The sequence below is a fragment of the Chelon labrosus genome (assembly GCF_963514085.1).
Source record: "Chelon labrosus genome assembly, chromosome: 10".
NCBI lineage: Eukaryota > Metazoa > Chordata > Actinopteri > Mugiliformes > Mugilidae > Chelon > Chelon labrosus.
The window spans coordinates 21,180,212-21,202,427 of record NC_140360.1 but is presented as its reverse complement, the minus strand read 5'-3'; the positions used below and the strand labels follow the sequence as shown (position 1 = coordinate 21,202,427).

The following is a 22,216-nucleotide window of genomic DNA, read 5'->3' as shown; positions in this document are numbered from 1 at the left end:
ATATATCAAAGTATATGAATATTTTCCAGCTTGTTTGTGCAGTGTACTGCAATATTGCACTATAGCCTATAGACAAAAATACTAGAAATGATTCAATGCAACTGTAGCCTATTGAATTATGATTTTAATCTATACGTATTCAGTGCTGTTCATATTTTTTTGGTTTTATAATTATTTTGTTTGACTGTTGACTGGGAATGCTGCCGATCGGATATCTATCAACACCTTGTCATGATTTATTTCTGATCCAATCCATAAACAGGCTGATTGGAGATAGGCGGAGAGAAAAACAGAGAGAGAGAGAGAGAGAGAGAGAGAGAGAGACACCAGCCCACCGAGGACAAACTTGCAAGAAGCAGAGCATGCAGAAAAAGCTCCGCAAGACAACGGTGCAGCTGCTGCTCGGCGGGGTTTGAGACTACAGAGACAGCGCATCTTTTGCGGATTAAAATGATTGCCACAACTCAACAAAACATGACCACGGAGCTGGTATGTGTGCATTTTCTATTATTTTTATCCACACTTTTTTTTAATTTAGAGATTCAGAGAAGATATGCGTGTGTTGTCTGTGAGGGGATATTCTGCGTGTCCTCTGACATGCAGTGGCAAATTGGCGTTTTCCCCCCATTCACACTTTCCTACTTAATATCCAGCTCCTGGACACGCTTGACTCCGTGCACTGCGGTGCAGACTGGTGTAACTCGACGTCCTCGTCACTACTTGCATTGTCCGTCCCATGCAGACTTTTAAAAGCAAAACATTTACACCGATTTTTCCCCCAGTATTCTGATTTGAGAATTTGTCCCAGCAGACTCCTCCTGTACGATGACAAAGGGGCAACCCGCACCGTATGATTGATTAGCCCTCTGCTGCATAGGTGTATTGTCAGTGAACAACGATTATGAGCCTACATCTGCTGTTTGTTCTCACCTCAAACGGACCTTGCAGATGATGAAACACTGCATATAGTTCAAAGGAACCTGTAAGCACATACTTTATATGCACAAATATGTGCATTTTACGCAAAATGTATTATTATGGCTTGAAGTATGTAGAACTGCGATCTAATTTAATATTACAGACATACACACTCTTGCTTCAGATTAATCAAAGCACTTTTATTTTTTTGAAAGGAATTCATTTTTGACCATCAACAAATACTCTTTGCATGACTCACAGTATACGCAGTGTTTCATCTTTGATTAAAACTTTTCAGTGTTTCATCTGCCATTTCTTTCTGCTGCTTTTGTTTCTCTACATTGAAGAGCAACAATTTCAAACCTCGCCAAAACTGATCAAACTCTCAATCATGTGATCATTAGTAAACGGCTGCCTCAGTGGAGAAAGTGTTTGTGGTGTGACAGTGAGTGTCTAATTTGTCTGTATTGTGACACTGAGCACAGTGCTGTTAGACATTAAGTGACACCTTAATCGTTCTTGTTGTTTCCTTACTGACGTGCTTAAGTGATGAAATCTCAGTGAAACTTGTGTGAAAACATCTGTGCGGGAACCTTGCACCACTGCAACTCTTGCGAGGGCCACACACGTCTGCGGAGCTCACAGACAATCCATCACCTGCATTTGTTGCAACGTTTTCCACACACTCTCCAGTCAATGTGCTTTTACACAGTAGCGCAATTAATGATTCAATTCCAGGGGAGGGTTCATTGTCGATTAACTGGGTTGCACTTGCTGGTGATCATCGGCGTCTACTCGAGACAGATTTTATTGATATAGCCCTATATCACAAATGTTTCGACCCTCGGTTTAGATAAGAAAAATCTGTTCTCTCTGTAGCTGCACAGAGACTGTGGTTTGAGAGATAATGCCGATACATGTATCACATTTGTGTACCATAATATTAGACCTCACGAGATACAGTATGTGCAAAGTGGATTTCAGTGCTGTGATACTGCCGTATACAACTTAAAAAGCAATACCATCATTTCATGCCAGAAAAAGACATATTGCTTTGGCTCTGCCTCAGTCAATCCATGGCATTAAGGAAGAAAAGAAACTGTGATTTAAATAGTTAATTTTGTTTTAATATTCATGCTTAACATTAATAAAGTGACAGTATGGCTCAGTGAGCATTTTGTTCCTGGTACAGTATCTCTGTAGAGTCCCAGCCTGGCGAATAACAGCATTTTCCATCTTATATTTTACTGTAACTCTACATCATGTCATCCGTACCTGTCCCACATGTGTTTTACTGATGCTTGCTTGTTACCTTAGGCAGGAACTTTGAGTGCCTGGACATGCTGAGGAAAAGCGCCCTTGTACAGGACCCTTTTGTACAGTAATTTACTTGCGTGTGATGGGGAGCGTGAAAAGAAGACAGGGCAGCCTTGCAGCAGTGGAGGCTAAAGCAGCTGGTCTTTTTATTTCACTAAGGCTTTTGCTGCATTGTCTGGCAATAGCCTCGAGGGCAAGAAATCTGCCCAGTTAGTCCCGTATGGTGTCTGTACCACCTACAGTTTTTTTAAGATAAGAAACACAAAGAGCGACATTCTGGTGCAGTGAGTAGGAGCACATGAATTCATCTGGATGTGATGAAAGACATCCTGGATACGAATCGATATTGAGCTCTAGTATCTCATTACTATAGCCATTTGGTTACCATTTGTTCCGGGTTACAGTCTGATCTAATGATGTCCTTCATTTTTAAATGAGTAAGTGAGAAATATTGACAGGGTAAAACGTTCGTGGGTTACTCGCTGATCTGCAGCTTTCCCTTGTGAGCAATTACGTGGAATCGTTAAAATCAGGGGCCTATAGGTTATATTGAGGGCTGTATGTGTCTGCCAATAGATCTCCCCCTTTTTATGTGGGTCGTTATTTCATTGATGCCTCTGCCAATGTCATCTGTTCAATAAACATCACGGTGTGATGTTAAAAGGAGGAGGCTTGAGGCATGCAAATCCAGAACCAGAATCCCCAAACAGCCTCGGTGGTTCCCTCATTCCTCTGCATGTGATTTATTGTTGGATGCCTCAAAGACACAGAAGATGGAGTTAAGGAGGTCTCCTGAGTCTCATTTATGAATTCTAAGCACTGCCTGGATTCTCCGCAACCTAGTTGTGGTGCATGCTGTGCAGATTGAGTAATTGTGTTTTGTGTGACTTGCTGTTTTGGAGTGCAAACTCAATCAATAAAGTTGAAATGATTTTGATCTTGCGCGCAGTGCTTTGAGAAGAAGGAGCCAGTTAGTCGGAATATGGTTGTGTGCAATTTAATAAGGGGTTTCAGTCTGATGAGTTTTGTAGTTAAAGAAAGGTCAGAATATGTGTCAAACTCTGCAAGAAACAGGGTACAGCGGGAGGATGTCTATCTGAAAGTCTCCTTCATGGCTTTATTCCCACAATTAATTGTTTCCCTCTGGACCTTGTACAACTGTACACCTTATCGATTCTCTCATTTAGCTGTGTGAAAATTTCCTAGCTCTGCTGGCAAACAAGAGGTCTCCTTTCCAATTCAAGATCCTCTCATGGGGATGCCTACAGGAGAGTTATTCATAAAGATAAAGACTTTTGATTTGCATTCTTGCACCCTCTGGTGTTTGACTGACATCTCATCTGGGCTTCAACTCCCACGGGATCACACGGGCTGAATAAAAAGATGGCACTTCAAGGGAACTCTTTGCGTGATTTCTTTTTTGAACTGGCTCAGCAGAAAACCTGCCGGGTGATATTTTTACTTGTCCATCAGGGTGCTGACTGAGATAAACCTGGACCGTCACACAACCCAGTTCGTCATCTGTACACCTGTGCCAGCAGTTTGTGCTGCATTATTCCCTGATGCATTGTGACCGGCAGCCTGTCTGCATTAGCGGGTTTGCCAGTATTCACTCTGGGGATTCTGCTCAGTGTATCTTCGCCTCATTTGCAAGTGTGACAAAATGTGGGATTCTCCCTGTCTTTCGCAACAGCATGACCTTAATTAGAAGTATAACTTAATGCCTGGACTCAGGGGAAAGATAGGGAGCTCTGCACCTCATTATGAGGATGTTCCAGGTGTCACATTGCTCACATAATTAGAGGGAAGCCTTGGAAATGAAATCACTGTCAGTCAGAATATGTCAAGTGAGGATTTTAGTTTAAAATGTCTCTGTATGTGGTACTATAATACATTATCGTTGCTACTCAGGGAATGTTAATTCTCTAAATAGTGAAAAGAAGGTTTTGTTTAAAGTGCTGAAGGTGCATGATTCATTGTTTGCTATATTCTATAACAATGCGTATATAGACTGTGGCTTCCTTTATCTGATAGAGAAGGGCAGCAAGAGTTCCATGGGGTATTGTGAGCCAAACAGGGAAGGAGAAAAAGATAAAACGGAGTGCTGGAAAGGAAGTTGATACACAGTCTTCGACATCAATCATCCAGCTGTATGGCTTCCACTGAGAGTTCAAACATCACTTAAAAATTGACCCTCCAGGTACAAATGGTAGTGTTTTTAATTTGAACATGTTGTGATATTTCAGCCAGGGAGATCTATTAAAGATGAGACCTTGGCAGGCGTTCTTTGCTGGCAGACCTTGTAGGTCCACCATTCATTTCAGGAATAAAATACAACTGATTCCGCACAGTAAGAGGCGAAAGCGTCTGATATGTTGTCAAAAGTATCAAGACGAATGGATAAATAAATTGGTTGAACTGCAGTGATCTTTAATCTCCAGTTCCTGCTGAATTCTCCATGTTTCTGAAATATTTTTTTTAAGACATCTTGACTCCTATTATGTAATTACATTGGGCATTTTAATACACTAAGCGCCAGAGGCTTTAAAGTGAGATGGTGAAGGGAAGTAAAGAGGTGTATGGTGGAGACGAAGTGTTAAGGTATTAAGTGTGGGTATTAAGGCTACCGTTGGCAATAGCACGGAGTTGGAGACAGCTGGTGGCACCCAGGGAGCACGGAAGAACGGCAATCTGTTGACTAGTGAACCGCTTGGATGCCCTTCTTCCGCTGCCCTCCTCTCCAAGGCCTGGAGGAAGGTGATCGGGTCTGGCAAGGTTTTGGGGGTTAAGCCAAAAGGGGTGGGCAGTCATAATGAGGGCCGAGTTTTATGGCTGCTCTGTGCCTCAACTCTCACACTCCAATAGGCATGTAGCTCCAGCAGTACCAGCCACATATATATATATATATATATATGGGAGTGCAGCACAGCACAATCCTGTTTAATTGTGACTGGTACCGATGTAGGCTCATTACATTAGTTCTCCTTGATCACATTCAAAGGGTGCACAGGGGCTTCAGTCTAAACTTTCAGTTTAGCCTTGTCTGTATCTCATTGTATTGTTATATAGTTGCTTCGTCTTCTTCTTCTTCTTCTTCTTTTCATTGCCTTGTTAACAACTTCAACTACAGCTGCTGTATAAATCCTGACACCCCAAATCAGCTCTTTCACTATAGCTCTTTATCCTACTCCTTCTGTTTTTAGCGATACCATATGTCACATCAGTTATATGGCAGGTGAAACGAAGCGATGGGGGTGAAAAATTGTGGTGAGGCCAAGATTGCTGCTGAAATTAAATGCAGATTTTTCACATGCAACAATTTTATGCACTTCTCATATGGAAAATTAGTGTAATTCAGCGAGGTTTCTGTGATGCTCAAGGCTGGTGTGGGTCCCCCCGAGACTGACTGCACTGATATGACTGTCAGGGTGAAATTCTTGTGAGACTGTGGAAATGAAGCAGAACTAATGTCCTCCTCCTCAGCTGTGCTCGCTTTTATCTCTACATATGTGTGTTTGTGCTCTCTTCAACATCAGGACCTGGGGAGCTCAGATGGCCCCCCGCGGAACTGGAAGGGCATCGGGATCGCCATGGTGGTGATCCTGGCTGTGATGTCTCTGGTCATTCTCTCTGTCATCCTTCTCACGCCTGGTAAGAAAGTGGATGAAGGAGATAACAAAGGAAGAGCCGGACAAAGGCATCAAACAAATGAGGAGTTGGGACGAGATGATGGAATAGTTTGTGGCAAGTTAGATGAGAAGATAAATGTCATATCTGTACAGTAGATATGAAGCTACATCCAGCAGCCAGTTAGCTTAGCTTAGTTTAGCTTAGCGCAAAGACTTGAAACAAAGGAAAACAGCTTAGTTAACAGTTTTCGGTAGTAACAAAAAGGTCACTAATTCACGCTTTGTATCTTGTTTGTTTAATCTATACAAAATGAGTTTAATCACAACAATTCTCCATTTTATGGGGTTATAATCTATGCGACAATTTCTTGGCACTGAGCAGTTGCCAGGCAACCAAAGGAGAATCCAGGAAGTTACTGTTCCTAGCCATGAAATAGTCTCAGAGAGACCATAAGACACAGTAAAAAAAAAAAAGAGACTTCTTGGTTTTACAGTTTGGTTTTTGTGGGGATTAAACAAACAAGATATAATGTGTTAATTAGGGAGCTTCAGAGGAGCCGGCAGGTGGATTTTGTTATCACCAAGTGTAGCAGTTTTCCCTTGCCTCTAGTCTTAAACTAAGCTAACATACTGAAGACTGACTTACATTTAATTAATAATAATAATAATAATAATAATAATAATGATAATACATTTTAATTGTAGGCACTTTTCAGAGCACTCAGCGTCACATTACAAAAAAACAGTAATGCATAAAACATCCATAGAATAAAACATACAATGCAATAAAAATAAAAGCAAATATAAAATGTATATAGAAATTAGATAAAAGGAAATGGGGTAATTGACAGACATAAGATTGACATCAGTCTTGTCATCTACCTCTCAATCAAAAAGTGAATTGGTTCAAAAATGCTGAGTTTTATGTTTAAAAGAAACATAGTCAACCATCTTTCAAATGTTGCAGACTAAATAGAGTGACGCTGAAAAATAACAACGATGAATCTGTGATGAAGCAGAAATGTAGGCCAAGCTAAAAAAAAAAAATTCAGACGTTGCATTTCTGTAATGAGAGTTTCTGGTGATCTAGCCAACTCTGTCTCTCTGCCTTTAAAGATGAGTCTCACTTGTTACTCCGTTCCCATCTCACCATGGAGGATCTGGAGAGCGAAGAGTTCAAAATTCACGACCCCAGTGTGGCATGGCTGAATGGTAAGCATCTACGTTTTAACTTGCAAATTCCTCCTCACTGACGAAGTGCTCTTGACAGTTCAACACCACCTTAATGATGACCTGAAACCAAATCACTGTCTCTGCCTCTGTGGGTTTATCTTTAATAACTATGGATCTTCTTCCCTGAACTATCTTAACCTTGTTAGAAAACGAAGTGGCTCTTCGCACCAGAGAGGGACATGTCCTGTCATTCAGCCTCAGTAACAACCTAACTACGACTCTCCTGGACAACAGCTCCCTGGTGAGTAACATCAACACAACTTACGAGGACAGAGGACAGATTTCAGTATAGATTGGCTCATATCCGCAGACAGCGGGGTGCACTGATGCACCAACAGAGAGGATGCTTCTACACTGAGAGAGGAAAGCAGTAGGGTCTCACTGCTCCACATCCCACAGTTCAGACAAAAACAGATCTGGCAGAGTGACAGTACCAGCTCATTTCCCCCCAATCTGGATGCTCTGTGAGCCCTCAACATGTGCCTTCAAAGAGAATTTTCCAAGCAAGGGCATCATTTTGAACACCGCCTCTGCGTTGCACTGACAGACTTATATGGGTCATCGGCGAGGAGCTTAAAGCAGGGTTGTCTCTCCTCAGTGTTGCGATAGGCTTTATCGTCTCTGCTGAGATGTGTTCTTGTATAAATACAGAGAAGCACATGGAGTTTCCCTAAATAAATGAGTTGGCGAGACAATTATAGCTAAATAATGTGGGAACCTTTGAGAATAAAATAAGGAAAATAAACAAATGCAGTGTTATGAAGTGCTTCACTAATGAAAAGCAAAATATGAATATTTAATATTTAAATCTAGGCAAAACAAAAAATGGTTAGATATTAACATACCAGAGAAAAGATTGGGAACTTTAAGTCCTGAATATGGGTCACTATCTGGGCATCTATCTGGCACATAAAAAGAAGGATTTCGGGTTCATTAGTAATTTTGAGAGGAAGTCAACATGCATAGTGAAGATAACATCGAGGTCACACATGAAAGCATCGAGGAGTAAATGTGCAGCTGCACAAAAAGATAATCATGACACCATTTCTTGGCCTAAACAAGAATATAATGCATTAAAGTGGTCAAAATGCAACTACACAAAACAATAGATGGTATGTCTGAGATGAGAAGGGGAGTGGTTGACCTAACTGATCTAAGATGTTTCTCAAGAGGCGAGGTTACGTTTTTCAGTACTGTTGCAGCCACATTTTAAAACCCTGATTTCTCTGTCTTGTAGCACAGTTTCTTACAGGTGCAAAGAAATAACCTTCTGTCCAGCTCTTATGTAACTATCTAACTGTTAAAAACAGGTTTGTTTTTAATATCGAAAACGCTTCTCCTTTCTCCGTGTGTATTTTTGGTTCCATATTTTAACTTGAGGGTGTGATCTATTTCACTTGGAAATCTATCACATTACTAATTATAAATATGTGATAGTTGTGTAAAATGTTTTGCTAGATTCCACAGAAAAGTCATGCGGGTAATTGTAATATATAAATAGAAATAAAAGTGGTCCGAGAATTGACCCCTTGAGGAACTCCTTGGGTCAGAGGACAAGTCAGCAGTTCTTAAAAAGACGATTCCAGTTCAGTAAATAAGTAGAGTGCTGCACCAAATGTTCCCACTCACTTTCTTCACAGGTATCCAAATGAAAGTCCCTGATCAAGAATTGTCTTTTTGTGTTTCTACAGGACCTGACCACTACTAAATTCCAAGTGTCTGCAGACAAGAGGTTTGTCCTCTTGGCATATAACATTCAACCGGTAAGTTTTTTACCTTGATAAAATATTTAGGGTAATAAATGATCCACTATACTATCAAAGTCAAGCTACTGCAACATCACTCACAACCCTCTGCATACCTACCAAGGCCATTATGTCTGTGAAACAGTGGTGACGTGCATCCTGATCAGAGCCTCAGTGAAACAACAGAGAGAGAGAGCAAGAACATGAAGGATGGGGTGAGGAGAAGAGAAGTGTGTGAGCTGATTTGTGCTACTGCAGCAGTCTTGAGCTCTATAACATCGCCCGCCAAAGAACCAGGATAACATATGAGGAGCTGAATATTTAAATTGGCAAATGGGGGAATGTGCAGGGGGTTGAGGAAAGCTTAGAAGGAGTGATCACTGTGAAGTGTATAGAAGAAAGGTGTGATGGGGGGGAGAGGGTAGATCAAGGAGAGATGAAGAGGCAAAGTTGGAGCCGCAGTAATGAAATCGCCCTTGCTAGTTCAGTTCGGGAATTTTAATGAGAAGCTGACAAGAATCACAACCGCAGGTGGTTTCAGATAAACGTTTAGGTAGACAAAACACAGATCTTTTTACAATTTCTCCACCCTCCCGCCGGCCATATCGGTCTGTAAACACCTGCACCGTTAATAAATAGTTGACTCTTTCCTCAAAGGGCAGGCAAGCTGTGTAATGTGCAAGCAATAGGCGAGGGAAGACAGCTGAATGAGAAAGAAATAAAAGTCCTCAGCACATTTTCACCACATTTTCATTAAAAATCTGCAAACAGATTCTCCCTCTTGCGCTCTTGCAGTCTCATTTGTTCAGGCTTTCAGTTTCCTCTGTCTTCCTGGGATTCCTTCAGAGACCTGTGTTTGCTCTGATCACTGCGTATCATATTTTCTCTGTGTGGGGGGAACCAATGAGCCTGTTGCTGTGTTACAGCATTCGTCAGAAACACAGTGCATCCATTCTAACTGAATTATTGAGCGGTTAGCATGTATCCAATCAGTTTTCTGATATCTCTGTGGAGAAAAGGGCTCAGATCTTTCCCCAGATTGGGTGTTGCTTTAGCTGATTCATGTCCTCAGCATACTTCCTTTGGTCTCAGCAGGAATTATGTAGTCTCATCTGTATGCTCAAAGTGTATCCACATTCGGGGAAATCACAAACAGTGGACCTGCTACCTGGAGACATTTGTTTATTCAGAAAAAGGCAGTTGTGTGTGAGCATGGCTGGTGTTTTGTGTGCGTGGGGGCTATTCCTCCCTCTCTTTTCATCGGCCTCCTTCTCTCTTCTGCTCCTCACTCACTTTTTTTTCCTGTCTATCTCTGGGGGGATTTGTGCTGACTGAAGCAGTTTGCGCCAGGCACCAGCTTTGCTGCTCAGAAGAGGAGCGGCACGCTGCTGAGAGTGGCAACGAATGAGAGAGAAAACCAGAAATCTGTAGGGGAAAGACGCTCACGATGGAGGGGGTAGAAAAATGGGATGTGCTCTGTTTGCCCTTATATACACTGCCCAGTTGAAATCAATCAGAACGATTATCAAAGAATGTCAGAGAATCTGTAGAAGAAGAGAGCCGCAGTGGAGAGGAATGGATGAGCAGGCTATGTGTAAAGTTAAAAGGCGTCTCTGGATCTTGTATTAGCTCTTAGGCTTTATTGTGGGGGGTGGGGAGTGAAATAAATGGATTTTGGTAAGGGGCTATACATAGATGTCAGTTGGGGTTTTTTCACATAAGAATCAGAAAAAAAGCACATTTCCTACAGGAAAAAAACATTTCCTTCATGCTTGTTTGAATTAAGCAGGTTTGTTTTTAGAGTGTGTGTGTTGAGCCACAGAAAGGACAAGAGCACACGGAAGGAGAACGGCAACATATTTTTAAATGAGTGATGGCGAGGTAGTTCGGTGGTGGTGGAAGTTTTGGGGATTGATGAGCAGAGGCAAACAAACTGCTGCCTGCCAAGACTGTGTAGTATAGGGACAAATAAAATGCCACGGGAGTTGTGTCTGCACTCTGCAGCAAATGCTGATGGGTGCTCGTTTGAAAGGCAGCATGCTGTGAGGCTGCTAAGAAATGCTTGTAAGGCAGGAACAATGTTGAGAAGGAAGGATGCTATTATCTCAACATTGGGAATTTTACATTGTGTGATAGACCTCACTATCCGAGCTCATGCAAAGGGTGTTGTAATCTACACAAATCCTTTGTTACATTATCCCACACTATGTTCAAAGTGTTTAATCTGGGTGTTGCACCCCCACCCCCACTTTTGGCAGCACGGAGGGGGTGGGTAGTCGAAGTGAAGTGACAAGCAAAGCGATTTGGAGGATTTATGATATGTTACTGGCAGACACATTAGAATTCACCGTGCCTCTCCGAGACAGATGCTCTCACTCTTTGTTTCGTCACACACACACACACGATAACGTACAGCCTCCGCCACGGGCTTCATGATGTTAAATTACAAGCAGAATCACTGAGTTCCTAAACAAATCATAAACAGCCGATTGAACATGATGCTGATGGCAACGCTACCCACTTTGGTCTTGAAGAGTGATATTCTCTTTAACTTCCTGTCTTTGTCTCTTTCCTCCCTCGTCTTATCCTTAAGTGTTTAACCACTTGCTTCCACTTCGTGCTCTTGCTCCCATTTTGGGTGGTAAAACGTCTCTTTTCTTGTAGACACTGTGCTCAGACTTTCTGCTGCACTCAGATTTCGGTTTCATTTAGATTAACATAGATTTTATTTCCCCTCCTTTATTTGTGCTTTACCCTCGTGGCACTCCATCCATGTGTTTTCAAACAACAGACACGTAGCGCTGAAGAAAATCCAATTTCACTGCTAAGTGTGCTTTATAAAGGATGTGACATTTAATTTCTTTAGGGACTGGTTTTCCAGGTGGTCGGTCCTTTCCAAGGCCTGTGGGCAAGTGATCTGCTTCTAACCATTAGCTTGAAAAAAAAGGATAATGGTAGAAAATCAATAAATAACGTAGAATTCATCAGGTGAAGCTTTGATCAATTGCAGTTAACTCACACACACACATGTATATGAACACATTCATTGGTTCTCTCCCCTTAGTCTTCTTCGGCATGTTAATTTAATTATTCAGATCTGCTGACGCGTGTGTCAGAGTTGCCAGCCACAATGGAGCTCAGCGGGAAGGATATTAGCTGTAATGATGCTATTTAATAAAAATAAGACTGTCTTAGTTTTTAATTCTCTTCTTTCGCATGTCCGTAGTCTCTTTTGCTTAGTCGTAACTTTCTGTTATTCCCTTGTGATCAGAGTAATGACGTAATATGGGTAAAATGGCTGCCAGTGGTTTGAATGATGCATTTAAATTAATTTTATAGCACCAACATGCGATTTCACTAACAGCCAAAGCAATATTAACATATGAGCATGAAGCGGTTTGCAGCTACTCTTATTAAAAAGAAACATAAAATATATCTGATAAAATAATTCTGATATCACTGAATATTATTTTTCTACTTTCATAAAATAATAATGTGCTGCTGGCCTTTTGTAAAAGCAGAAAGCGACTTGAAACAGTGCTTTGCATTGACTGTAGAAGAGCTTAGAGAATGCAAACAACTTCCTGTTGCTTGTTGCTTTATCGTAAGGTTGCCTTCAGCAGTGTCTTTCATGACGTTTGCTTCGTTTACATAAATTTAACTTTAATTCTACTTGTGTAGGAGCATGTGTGGGCACTAAAATATATGTGTGTGTTTTCATCTATGTGCGGCGCACCTGTGTGCATGATATCCTCTACCTCTTTCAGGTATTCTCTCAGTCCTTCACAGCCTCCTATGCTATCTACAATGTGGCTAATGGGTAGGTGGAATCCTGAATGCTAATGCATGGGCTGCACTGGGCATGAGCGTTAACCAATGCAAGCAGACCGGCGGTTTGAAAGACTAGTCCCCAAAGCGTGCCTCATTGAGTCAGAACTCAGTGTCTCTGTCAGATATGCATTCATTCGTCAATGTTCTCTCCGGGCTCCATGTACCAGCTTATGGTTTGTACTGTACTACTTCAGATTTCACTGCCTGAGATTCATATTCAGCATCATCACTGGAAAAACTCAGTGGTAGCTGTGGATGATCCCTGGAACTTCTGAGGAGGGATTGTGAAAAGGATTTCAGGAAGACCTGCAGTAGTGCTCATTGCCTGAGTGTGCCTTGCAGGAAAATGTTTGCCTGTACTGAAGATGTAAATGAAGTGTGGCTAGAAGTATGGAAAAACAAATGTTGCACTCTTGCATGAAACAACCCCCTTTTCTGTTTTGTTTTCCCTCTCTGCATCTTGCTCTTTCGTCCTCACAATGCAGCATCTTTCTCAAGGGCAGGGCTCGGACGAACCTCAGAAGGCTTCAGACGAGACAGTCGTCCCTGGTGGAGGGCTTATATCTGAGTTTTTGTGTGTGTTCCAGGGATCTGCTGGAGCTTAACCCTCCAGAGAGGGAGAAAGCAGTGCTGCAGTATGCTTCATGGGGTCCTCAGGGGAACCAGCTGGTAAGTGAGGCACTTACTCACATACCAGATCTCTGTATTGTCTTCTGCATCAACTAAATCTGTCAATATGACAAAAAGATATTCTCACTCTCTACGATATATAATAATGCGCTTTACCCATGAATCATTTTTCATCATGATAATGTCAGTGGCACATTGTCATTATGAGATGAACTCCTGCCGCAGTGCCCGTGTTAATATTAGAGGGTTGTTTTACACTCATGCTATAATTTATCTACCTCCCCATAATGTAATTGGCTTTTGCTGCTATGTCAGTGCTCATCTGCAGCATATTAACTGGCAAGTAAAGATGTATTGGCTCTCACCCGTGTGTGTGCTGGCCAATGATTCATTCAGTCTTGGACAGCATGCCCTGCTCAAATCAGGCTGCCAGCTATGAAGTCTGCAACCCTGCTGTCTTTGATAATGGACTGTCACTGTCTGTCTGCGCCGCTCACGCCAGGCCTACGTGTTCGACGGAGATATCTACTACAAGCCCAGTGTGACCAGCAAACCCCTGCGTCTCACATCCACTGACCCGGAGCAGAATGTGGTGAACGGGCTCTCTGACTGGACTTATGAAGGTAGGATTTAGTCCAGCCTCACACACAGGCTGTTGTCATTAATAATCATAAAAAAAGCGGACTAATTATACAAGTTTGACATTAAACACTTTCTGTCTGCTAAAACAGAGGAGGTGCTCTTGACATATGAGGCCCACTGGTGGTCTATGGATGGTGCGCGGCTTGCGTACCTCAGCATCAACAACTCTGCCACACCGGTCATGGAAATACCTCACTTCTTAGGTGGTCTCTACCCCACCAATGTGCTCTTCCCCTACCCCAAGGTGAGTCTACAGTCATGCTAGCGGCTTTGTGAGGTCATACCGCTCATGCAGCTGTTTAGCAGAAATAATGTTTACTGTCTTAGTTTGGTGTGTACGCATGTTTAGCATTTAGTACTAGACACGAAGCTAAGGATGATGGGAAAGTCGTCGAATTAAAATGTTGACCTCCACATGAAAAGTGAAGGGGACACCCATAAATTGGAAATGTGTTTTTAGAATTGAAAAAAAAGCTTAAATCATTTATTCACAAAAGTTTACATCCATTACTTAGACCAACTGTCCATATCCTCAGAAACATGCTCAGTCAGTAGAGATGTACCCAAAACATTAATATTGAATTAAGGGTCTGAAAACCTTTCCAACTGAGAAATTTTTGATTTTGTGTGTGTGCAAAAAGTGAAGTGGTTCCCTTAGACTCTTTTGCTAGCATGTCTAAAAAGATTGGCCTGAACCTACGATTTTTCTATGAATTTATTTTACATATTTTTCTTTTGGGTGTGCTCACAGGCAGGCTCCAGTATCCCGTCAGTCAGTCTGTTTGTGGTGAATCTGTATGGTCCAGCTCACACTCTGGAGATGATGCCTCCTGACTCCCTCAGGGCCAGGTAGTATATCTTATATATCTATGTTAAAACAGAAAAAAAAAATAAGAATTCAGACACCATCTATCCCAAATTATTACGCCAAATTCTCTTCCCCTTCACTGCCTCTTTTCTTCCCCGTTCCTTTGCACCAACTCCTTCCTCGTGTATTATTTTCTGCATGGCCTCTTCAGAGACAGCTATATCTCCATGGTGACTTGGACCAGCAGCACCCGGCTCGCGGTTCGTTGGCTGAATCGTGCCCAGAACCAATCAGTGCTCTGCGTGTGCGAGGCCACCACAGGGGCATGCTCAGAGGTGAGCGGTCATCAGTTGTTCCACATTAGTAATCTCAATGGCCTCCGCTGCAATATACGCATTTAATAGAATTTTTTGCTTCATTTACACAGTGTTGGCCGTTAGATTGATTTCCTTAAGCTCCCAAATCTCTGCTGGCTGGATTAATATTTAAGGTCATTTGCTGCATGAGAGGAATTTTCAGTGGTCCTGCAGCATTTTATTGCTGCTGCCCTTCTGTAAAACCACACAGATTTCACTGAACGCTCTTTATAGGTTTATTTATACCGTGTTAAAGTGAGTGTGACTAACATATTTTCTATTCGATGTGATGTTAAATCCACAGAAACACAAAATGACCATGGACATAATGCATAACCAACGACAGGTACGTATTGCTTGTGTTTTATGAATTCCGTTCACGCCCATTTATCACAGCTGCCTTTCTTTTGACTCTAATTTTCTCCAACAGGACGTGCCGTTGTTTTCAGCAGACGGCTCTGTTTTTTACACCATCCTGCCAGCCAAACAAGGCGCTCGTGGAGAGTTTCACCACATTGCTGGGCTTACAGCACAGGTCCGTTTTCGCACAGTTAACACGCAGACAAAAGTGTGACATAAAACCGTACATGATTACAGATGTCAGCAGTTTCTTCTCAAAATCTTCTCCCCCTCTGTAATTAGCTAAGCCATTTAATTACATTTGTTGTCTCCCTAATTTCACAAATAACTCCTAAAATAACTTTATCTTAGGACTCGTTTCACGAACTAATATTTTCTTGGCCCTTTGCTATTCACATTACCACATTAATGTCAGCTTAAAATGATAAACACAATGTATAATTATAAAACATAATCGATGCATAAGGAAACTCCTTTTAAATTTTTAAATTCATATTAAAGTCCTCCATCTTGCAGTTAGTTTCTCTCCCGTGTCTCCTTGACTTCAGTCCCAACATCAAAATAAGTTAGTATCTTAATTTGGTTTAACTTTGTGAACCTGTCTTCATTTTTGTTGCCCTTCTCTGACACATACCGTTTCGCTGCACCTATTTATATTCTGTATATGTGACTGCTTCCACAATGCTCTTCATCTCTGTGCAACGCAGGCTGCCATCCCCTCCGTCCCTCCCCGCTTCTTGACATCAGGGAGCTGGGACGTCACCTTGCTCTGCGCCTTAGACGAGAAGGCTGGAAAAATGTATGTGTGCGGAGCTGGGTTGAATCGCCCCCTTTATCAGCCCTCGGCTTCTCATTATGAACACGCAAGTGACAGCAGAGCTCGAATATTGGCCATCATTAGAATGATAAACTCTAACTGTGCGCAGAGAGTGAATTCTGTCGGAGAGCACAGTCCTTCACGTGATTGTAATTACTAAAATAACTAGATTTTAACATGCACCCTTGATCTCAGTTAAAAAGACAAAGGAAATAGCTTTGACCCTGATTTTGGCGGGCAATGCATTTAGCCTGCAGGGGCCAAAGGATTACTTACACTTGACCAGAGCAGATTATTGCTTAAATCTATCTTTATCCTGCTGGGGGCAGAAACCCCACATGAACCGATCGACTGAGGTGTGTGAGCATCACAGACGAGCAGGGAAAGGCAATTCTAAATCTACACAGTTATTTTTAATCCATCGCTCTCGGGCGGATACTGCTCTTTGCCTCCAGATACATAATTCTAACATTCACACAGAATGACTGATAACGCCAGGCACATTGAAATTACTGTGTTCTCCATCACTGGTAAAATAATAAATAAATAAATAAATGTGGTACAAGACTGATTTTACCACGCTAAAGTATGTTAATAAGTGTAGATAGATTTATGAATAATTGATATTCAGAATAATAATCTGCATGAGGACACCAATGTGTGATCTGCAGTCCTTTGAGTTAGAAGGGAATAACTTGCTGGGTCTGTGGGTTATTTTATTTTATGTTTTGTGTTTTTTTTTTGTTGTTGTTTTTTCTCATTCTCAGCTATTTCCTGAGCACGGAAGAATTCAGACAGAGCAGACACCTTTACAGGTACGCCACCTCCAATCATGACCAGCAAATGTCCTCAGCCATGAGATGAGACAGAGAAGGGATGAATGATAGGTGAAACAATGATATTTACAGTACATTTCCATTACCTGTTGTATGATAAAAACTAGTTTTGGTAACTGGCACAAAACACCGCTCAGTTTGGTATAACTGTTCCAGTAATTTAAATTTTCACCTGATACCGGTGTTAATGACCAAAGTTATCAACTCATCCTGAGTGAAACAAGAAGGTCTTAACCAAACTTCAAGGCAATCCAGGATCCGTAACTGTCAAGATATTTCACCCGAAAATATGGACCATATGGTGGGATGTCAGAGGAAATGTCCAGATGTTAGATCATCTGGGAACCATCAATGTCTGTATAAAATTCTCTAGTGTAGCTATAAAACAATCAGAGGAGTAATTTCTCACAGCAGTGTATTGATATGCAGATTCAATTCTCGTGTGCTGTGTATGATCCAGACAACGGCAGCAGGGCTCGAATATTGGCCATCATTAAAATGATTAACTCTTACTGGAAAGCTGAGAGGGAATTCTATCAGAGAGCAAAATTAAAAATAACCAGCCTTGATCTCAGTTAAGTGTTTTGCAGTGCAGAGTCAGTTCCCATGTACTGCGTTCGAGCCAGACAATGACAGCAGGGCTCGAATATTGGCCATGATTAAAATGACAAACTCTTGCTGCAAAGCTGAAAGTGAGCCAAGATCTCATCTGACATCGGTGGACTAGGTCTCTGTGTGATGTTGAGGCCTGAGCCACATGAGACTAAAGATGTGGCCAGTGATAAACACACTTGTCTGATTCCTCATCAGCCTCCCACCTTTCATATCTTTCCATTATCTCACATAGCTTTGGGCTATAAGAAATATAGCTCACTATTATGGAGGAGGGAAGATGGCTTGTTTGAGCTTGGTCCGTTATTAATCCTGTAGGATATCTGGTACCAGTGGAGTGGAGAGGGACATTTAGAGGCTCGAAACCGCCTAACAGAGCCATCTGTGTAACGACGTTTATGTCTAACCTTATTGAACTCCATTTGTGTCTGAAAAGAAAAGTCAGCCCCCTGAATAGTTTGTCTCTAGACTCTGACGCTTTCCTTAATACTGCAGCAATCATTTCACCCTCTCCTGGAGCAGATGAAACTACTTTCTACTATGCTGTTCTTTTTCTCAAGTTGTAGTCAATAACCTTTTTCTCGTTATTATCCAGCGCGGACCTGGATGGAGTGTTTCAGCGCCAGTGCATCTCCTGTAACCTCATTGATGGCTGTCGCTTCTTCAAGGCCGTTTTCAGCCCCAATCAAACCCACTTCACCCTCTACTGCCTGGGTAACTCACGCACACATATGGGAATGAGTATGGAGGACCACAACTCACCAAATCAAAACTCAAATCAAAATGTTGATCAGCCAATAAAAGAAAATTTGACCTCCTGAAGCAGAAATGCAGAAAATATTTATTAAGACAACACAGAATCTGGAAAAATGAATATTATTTTGTTGGCTTCAGTCCTCTGTGCGCGTGAACAGACTCACAATGAAATGTGAAAGCTTGAGACTGCTCAGACAGTTTTCTAATGTTGTTATTTGTTATTTGAAAAATTCCCCAGGTCCAGGAATCCCTAAGGTGACAGTTCACAATACAAAGGATCCCTCCAGTGAGTGTTACATCTGCTTGTCTGACTAATGGTGCAATAATACACACATGTACGCACACACACCGTCTGTCTGCAGTTTCCTGGGACAGCCTGCAGAGAGCAATATATTCAAGCGGGCCAAAATGTACATTGAGTAATGTATATGCTTGTGAACACTGCCCTCTGTCTGTGACTGTCTGTTAGACCCATTTACTTAAAGATGAAAGATGAAGAAGGGCCTGATGAAATACTGTTTCTTTCTTGATGTTCAGAATAGAAAATGGAAGTTAACGGTATTTTATCGCCTACAGGATACGTTGTCTTGGAGGATAACAGCCCTCTGTCGAAAGCTCTGGAGGACAAGAGACTCCCCGAGACTCTGTTCAGGACACTCCCAGCAGACAACCATGGTACAACAAAGAAACTACTATTATAATTTTTAGACTCTCTCTTTGTTAAGTGGCATGAATTTCACACAAATTCTAACACATCTATGGATAGTTGCCGTTGTTCAGACCATGTTTACTTTCCTTAGATCTACACCTGAAGCTATCTCTACCTCAGGGCTATGAGGCCAACCTGCACCCTCTCCTCGTCATTGTGTAAGTATGACTGAGCAAGCATGCTGAACGACAGCTCAGGGCTGTTTGAAGTCACCTGTTTTGCAACCTATGATCCCTGTCCTTATCTTTACTCCTCCAAGCCTAGCAACTGTCACCACACCACACTGGCTGATCCTGTTTGTATTCTTGTTCAGAGACGAAATTCCTGGCGGGCAGTCCGTAACAGAGGAATTTGCCCTCAGCTGGCCTCAGGTCCTCACCAGCGAGCACGGCGTGGCCTTGGCCTGGGTGGACGGCAGGAGTGGGGTTGGCCGCGGACAGAAGACCACAACTGTGGACCCACGCAAGCTTGGCTCGCTGAGAGTCAAAGATTATCTGGGAGTCGTAGAGTCAGTGCACTTATGCAACAACAACTACAACTGAAATATGTGAATGCATCCTTAGAAAAACTAAGGGTCTTTTGTGATATTTTCACAGATTGTTGATGCAGCTGCCTTATATTGATGATCGGCGGATAGCCCTCTATGGAAAGGTTACAGGATTTTTAAAGTAGGAAATCTATTTACGTCCTGTTTGAGGGATACAGTGAATAACACATGTCTTTTTGTGATTACAGGCCTTTGGTGGTTATTTAACTCTCAAAATGTTAGCTGCAACAGATAATCTGTTCCAATGCACGGCCGCTGTGGCACCAATAACTGACTTCAGGCTTTATAGTGAGTTCTTGTCATTAGCTATTCATATAATGAGGCTATAAACATTTGGCTGAAACTAAGAGGCAGTTCTTGTTATACAGTAAAAAAAAACAAAAAACATTCTTTTCAGGTGCTGCATTCTCAGAGAGGTATCTAGGCCTTCCAGCAAAGGAGGAACATGCTTATTCGGTGAGGCTCTGACGCTTTTGCAGTGAACTATTCAGGTGTACATGGTTGTCGTATGACAGTGCTCGATGTTCCACTCGTCAGAAAGTTAATCACCTAAAATAATGCGATCTTAAAAACTGAAATGCTGCAATAGATCCAGTTTTCATAAAGGTTATATCGTTTTGGTTTTTGCTGAAACTGTTTTAGGGAGGTGTTTAATCAATTATATGGTCATCAACTGTTTAGACATCGCTGTTTTATAATGCAACACCATAAATTCGGCTTTGGCCAGACTACTCTCATTGATATATCCGTGGATACCAAGATATTAGAAACACAAACCAGTGCAACACAATGCAATGCTATAAACCACTCCCTCCAAAAGATTATAAAACTGAATCAACCCTCTCGAAGATTGTAGCAAAAACAACATTAAAACCTCACTGAAGGTGGTACTGATTGCAGGGTTGTCATAACAGACTACATTCATTATAGTTTGGTATACCCATTCATACACCAATGTCTTTTCAGACTGCTTCCGTGCTGGAGGAGGTTAATAAGCTGAAAGAAGAGAATTTCCTTATTTTACATGGAACTGCAGATGGTGAGATTTTGTTCTATTTCTGAATTATTATTTTTTTCCAAAATTTTCTGATATAATTAAAGTTTGAGTACCTGTGTGTATTCACCCACAGCTAGGGTACACTTCCAGCATAGTGCTGAGCTCCTGAGCCGACTGGTGAAGGTAGAAGCCAACTACTCGCTGCAGCTGTACCCAGACGAGGGCCACATCCTAAGAGAGCCGCGCACCATCCAACACTTCCAGCGAACAGTGGTGAACTACCTCCAGAGCTGCTTCAAGCACAGCACTGTCCTAGATCCCGTAGAGGACGATGAGGAAGAAGAGGACTGAGCCCAGAGTTCCTTTCTCTTTTCTTCTTGAATGACTCTCTTAGGACTGTATGCCATCTTATGCATTACCTTGGGTTGGATTACCAGGCACAAGAGCACAGGAGTGGGGACCAAACACATCAGATCGCCTCCTACAACTTCTGAAAAAAATTATGTACTGTATAATGTGTTGAACACGATTATTTTTGGCTGTTTTATTGTATGTTTGAGGCCCTGTTTGTTGACTAAATTCACTCGAGATGATGTGGAATAGATGGCTACCGATTCTGCCAAAAGTTTACAAAGATTTAAAAACATGCATGTCATAATGGCTGCATGATGTGGATTAGTTTACATTGCATTTTGTGTGTTTTGCATCTTTTAAATCTCTTCCATAATGGTTCAAAATGCAAAATCTGCCAACAGCCGGGAGCACACTTGCAGACTTTAAAAAAAATATTCACTGATGCTGTGAGAAGACTCAGCCTTAAACAATTAATGATTGCATAAAATGCCTACAGTTTTCCATCTAAATAAAGCAGCTAGGCTCTCACTCAGAATGAGGACGATTCCAGCCTTACAAAACAAACATTTCGGACAGCTCTGATGCCAGAGGTCTGAGTCCTATACTCTTAGATGCTTACTATCTCTATTGGTCACTGGCGTGTGCAATACGCTGCATTGTCTTTAACATGTCATTGTGAAATCAGAGTAATTTTAGGTCTTTTATATAGTGTGTTCCCGACTTAAATAAAGATAAATGAAGCATATGGATCATTTTGAATGTGCCAAATAGATTTTGTGGACTTTACCCACTGGTTTTATTTGCATTATGTGATTAAGTATGCAACTGAGACTATTTATACCATAAGCTCCAATTCAAGAATGATTACCAGAACATCTATGTACTGTAAGTGTCTGTGTACTGTATTCTGACGTACAGTATGTTTCAGTTTTGATACATCTTGCCATTTTATCCATGTCTTGTGTATTGCAGAATTAAAATTGTTTCTTTGGACAAACTTTTGAGCCATTATATTACAATCCAAAAGTTAGTAGGCCTGAGACTGCAACTAACAACCATGCATGCATTTGGTTTAAAAGTAATGGCAATGACTCTAGACAATTTTTCTGTGCTCTTATT

At 41.7% G+C, this 22,216-nt stretch overlaps 1 protein-coding gene across 1 annotated transcript; it reads left to right on the top strand.

Moving 5' to 3' along the window:
- The first annotated feature begins 322 nt into the window (after positions 1 to 322).
- LOC311494232 (inactive dipeptidyl peptidase 10) lies at positions 323 to 21,464 on the top strand. Its single transcript, XM_084553174.1, has 25 exons — positions 323 to 489; positions 5,772 to 5,886; positions 6,981 to 7,076; positions 7,244 to 7,338; positions 8,789 to 8,860; positions 12,610 to 12,662; positions 13,261 to 13,342; positions 13,806 to 13,926; positions 14,035 to 14,189; positions 14,697 to 14,794; positions 14,965 to 15,088; positions 15,414 to 15,455; positions 15,540 to 15,644; positions 16,177 to 16,268; positions 17,054 to 17,101; positions 18,330 to 18,448; positions 18,729 to 18,776; positions 19,067 to 19,165; positions 19,291 to 19,357; positions 19,513 to 19,707; positions 19,796 to 19,850; positions 19,935 to 20,034; positions 20,144 to 20,202; positions 20,713 to 20,785; positions 20,877 to 21,464. The coding sequence occupies exons 1-25, from the start codon at positions 451 to 453 to the stop codon at positions 21,092 to 21,094; spliced, it is 2,370 nt and encodes a 789-aa protein (XP_084409300.1). The 5' UTR covers positions 323 to 450; the 3' UTR covers positions 21,095 to 21,464.
- The last annotated feature ends 752 nt before the right edge of the window (positions 21,465 to 22,216 follow it).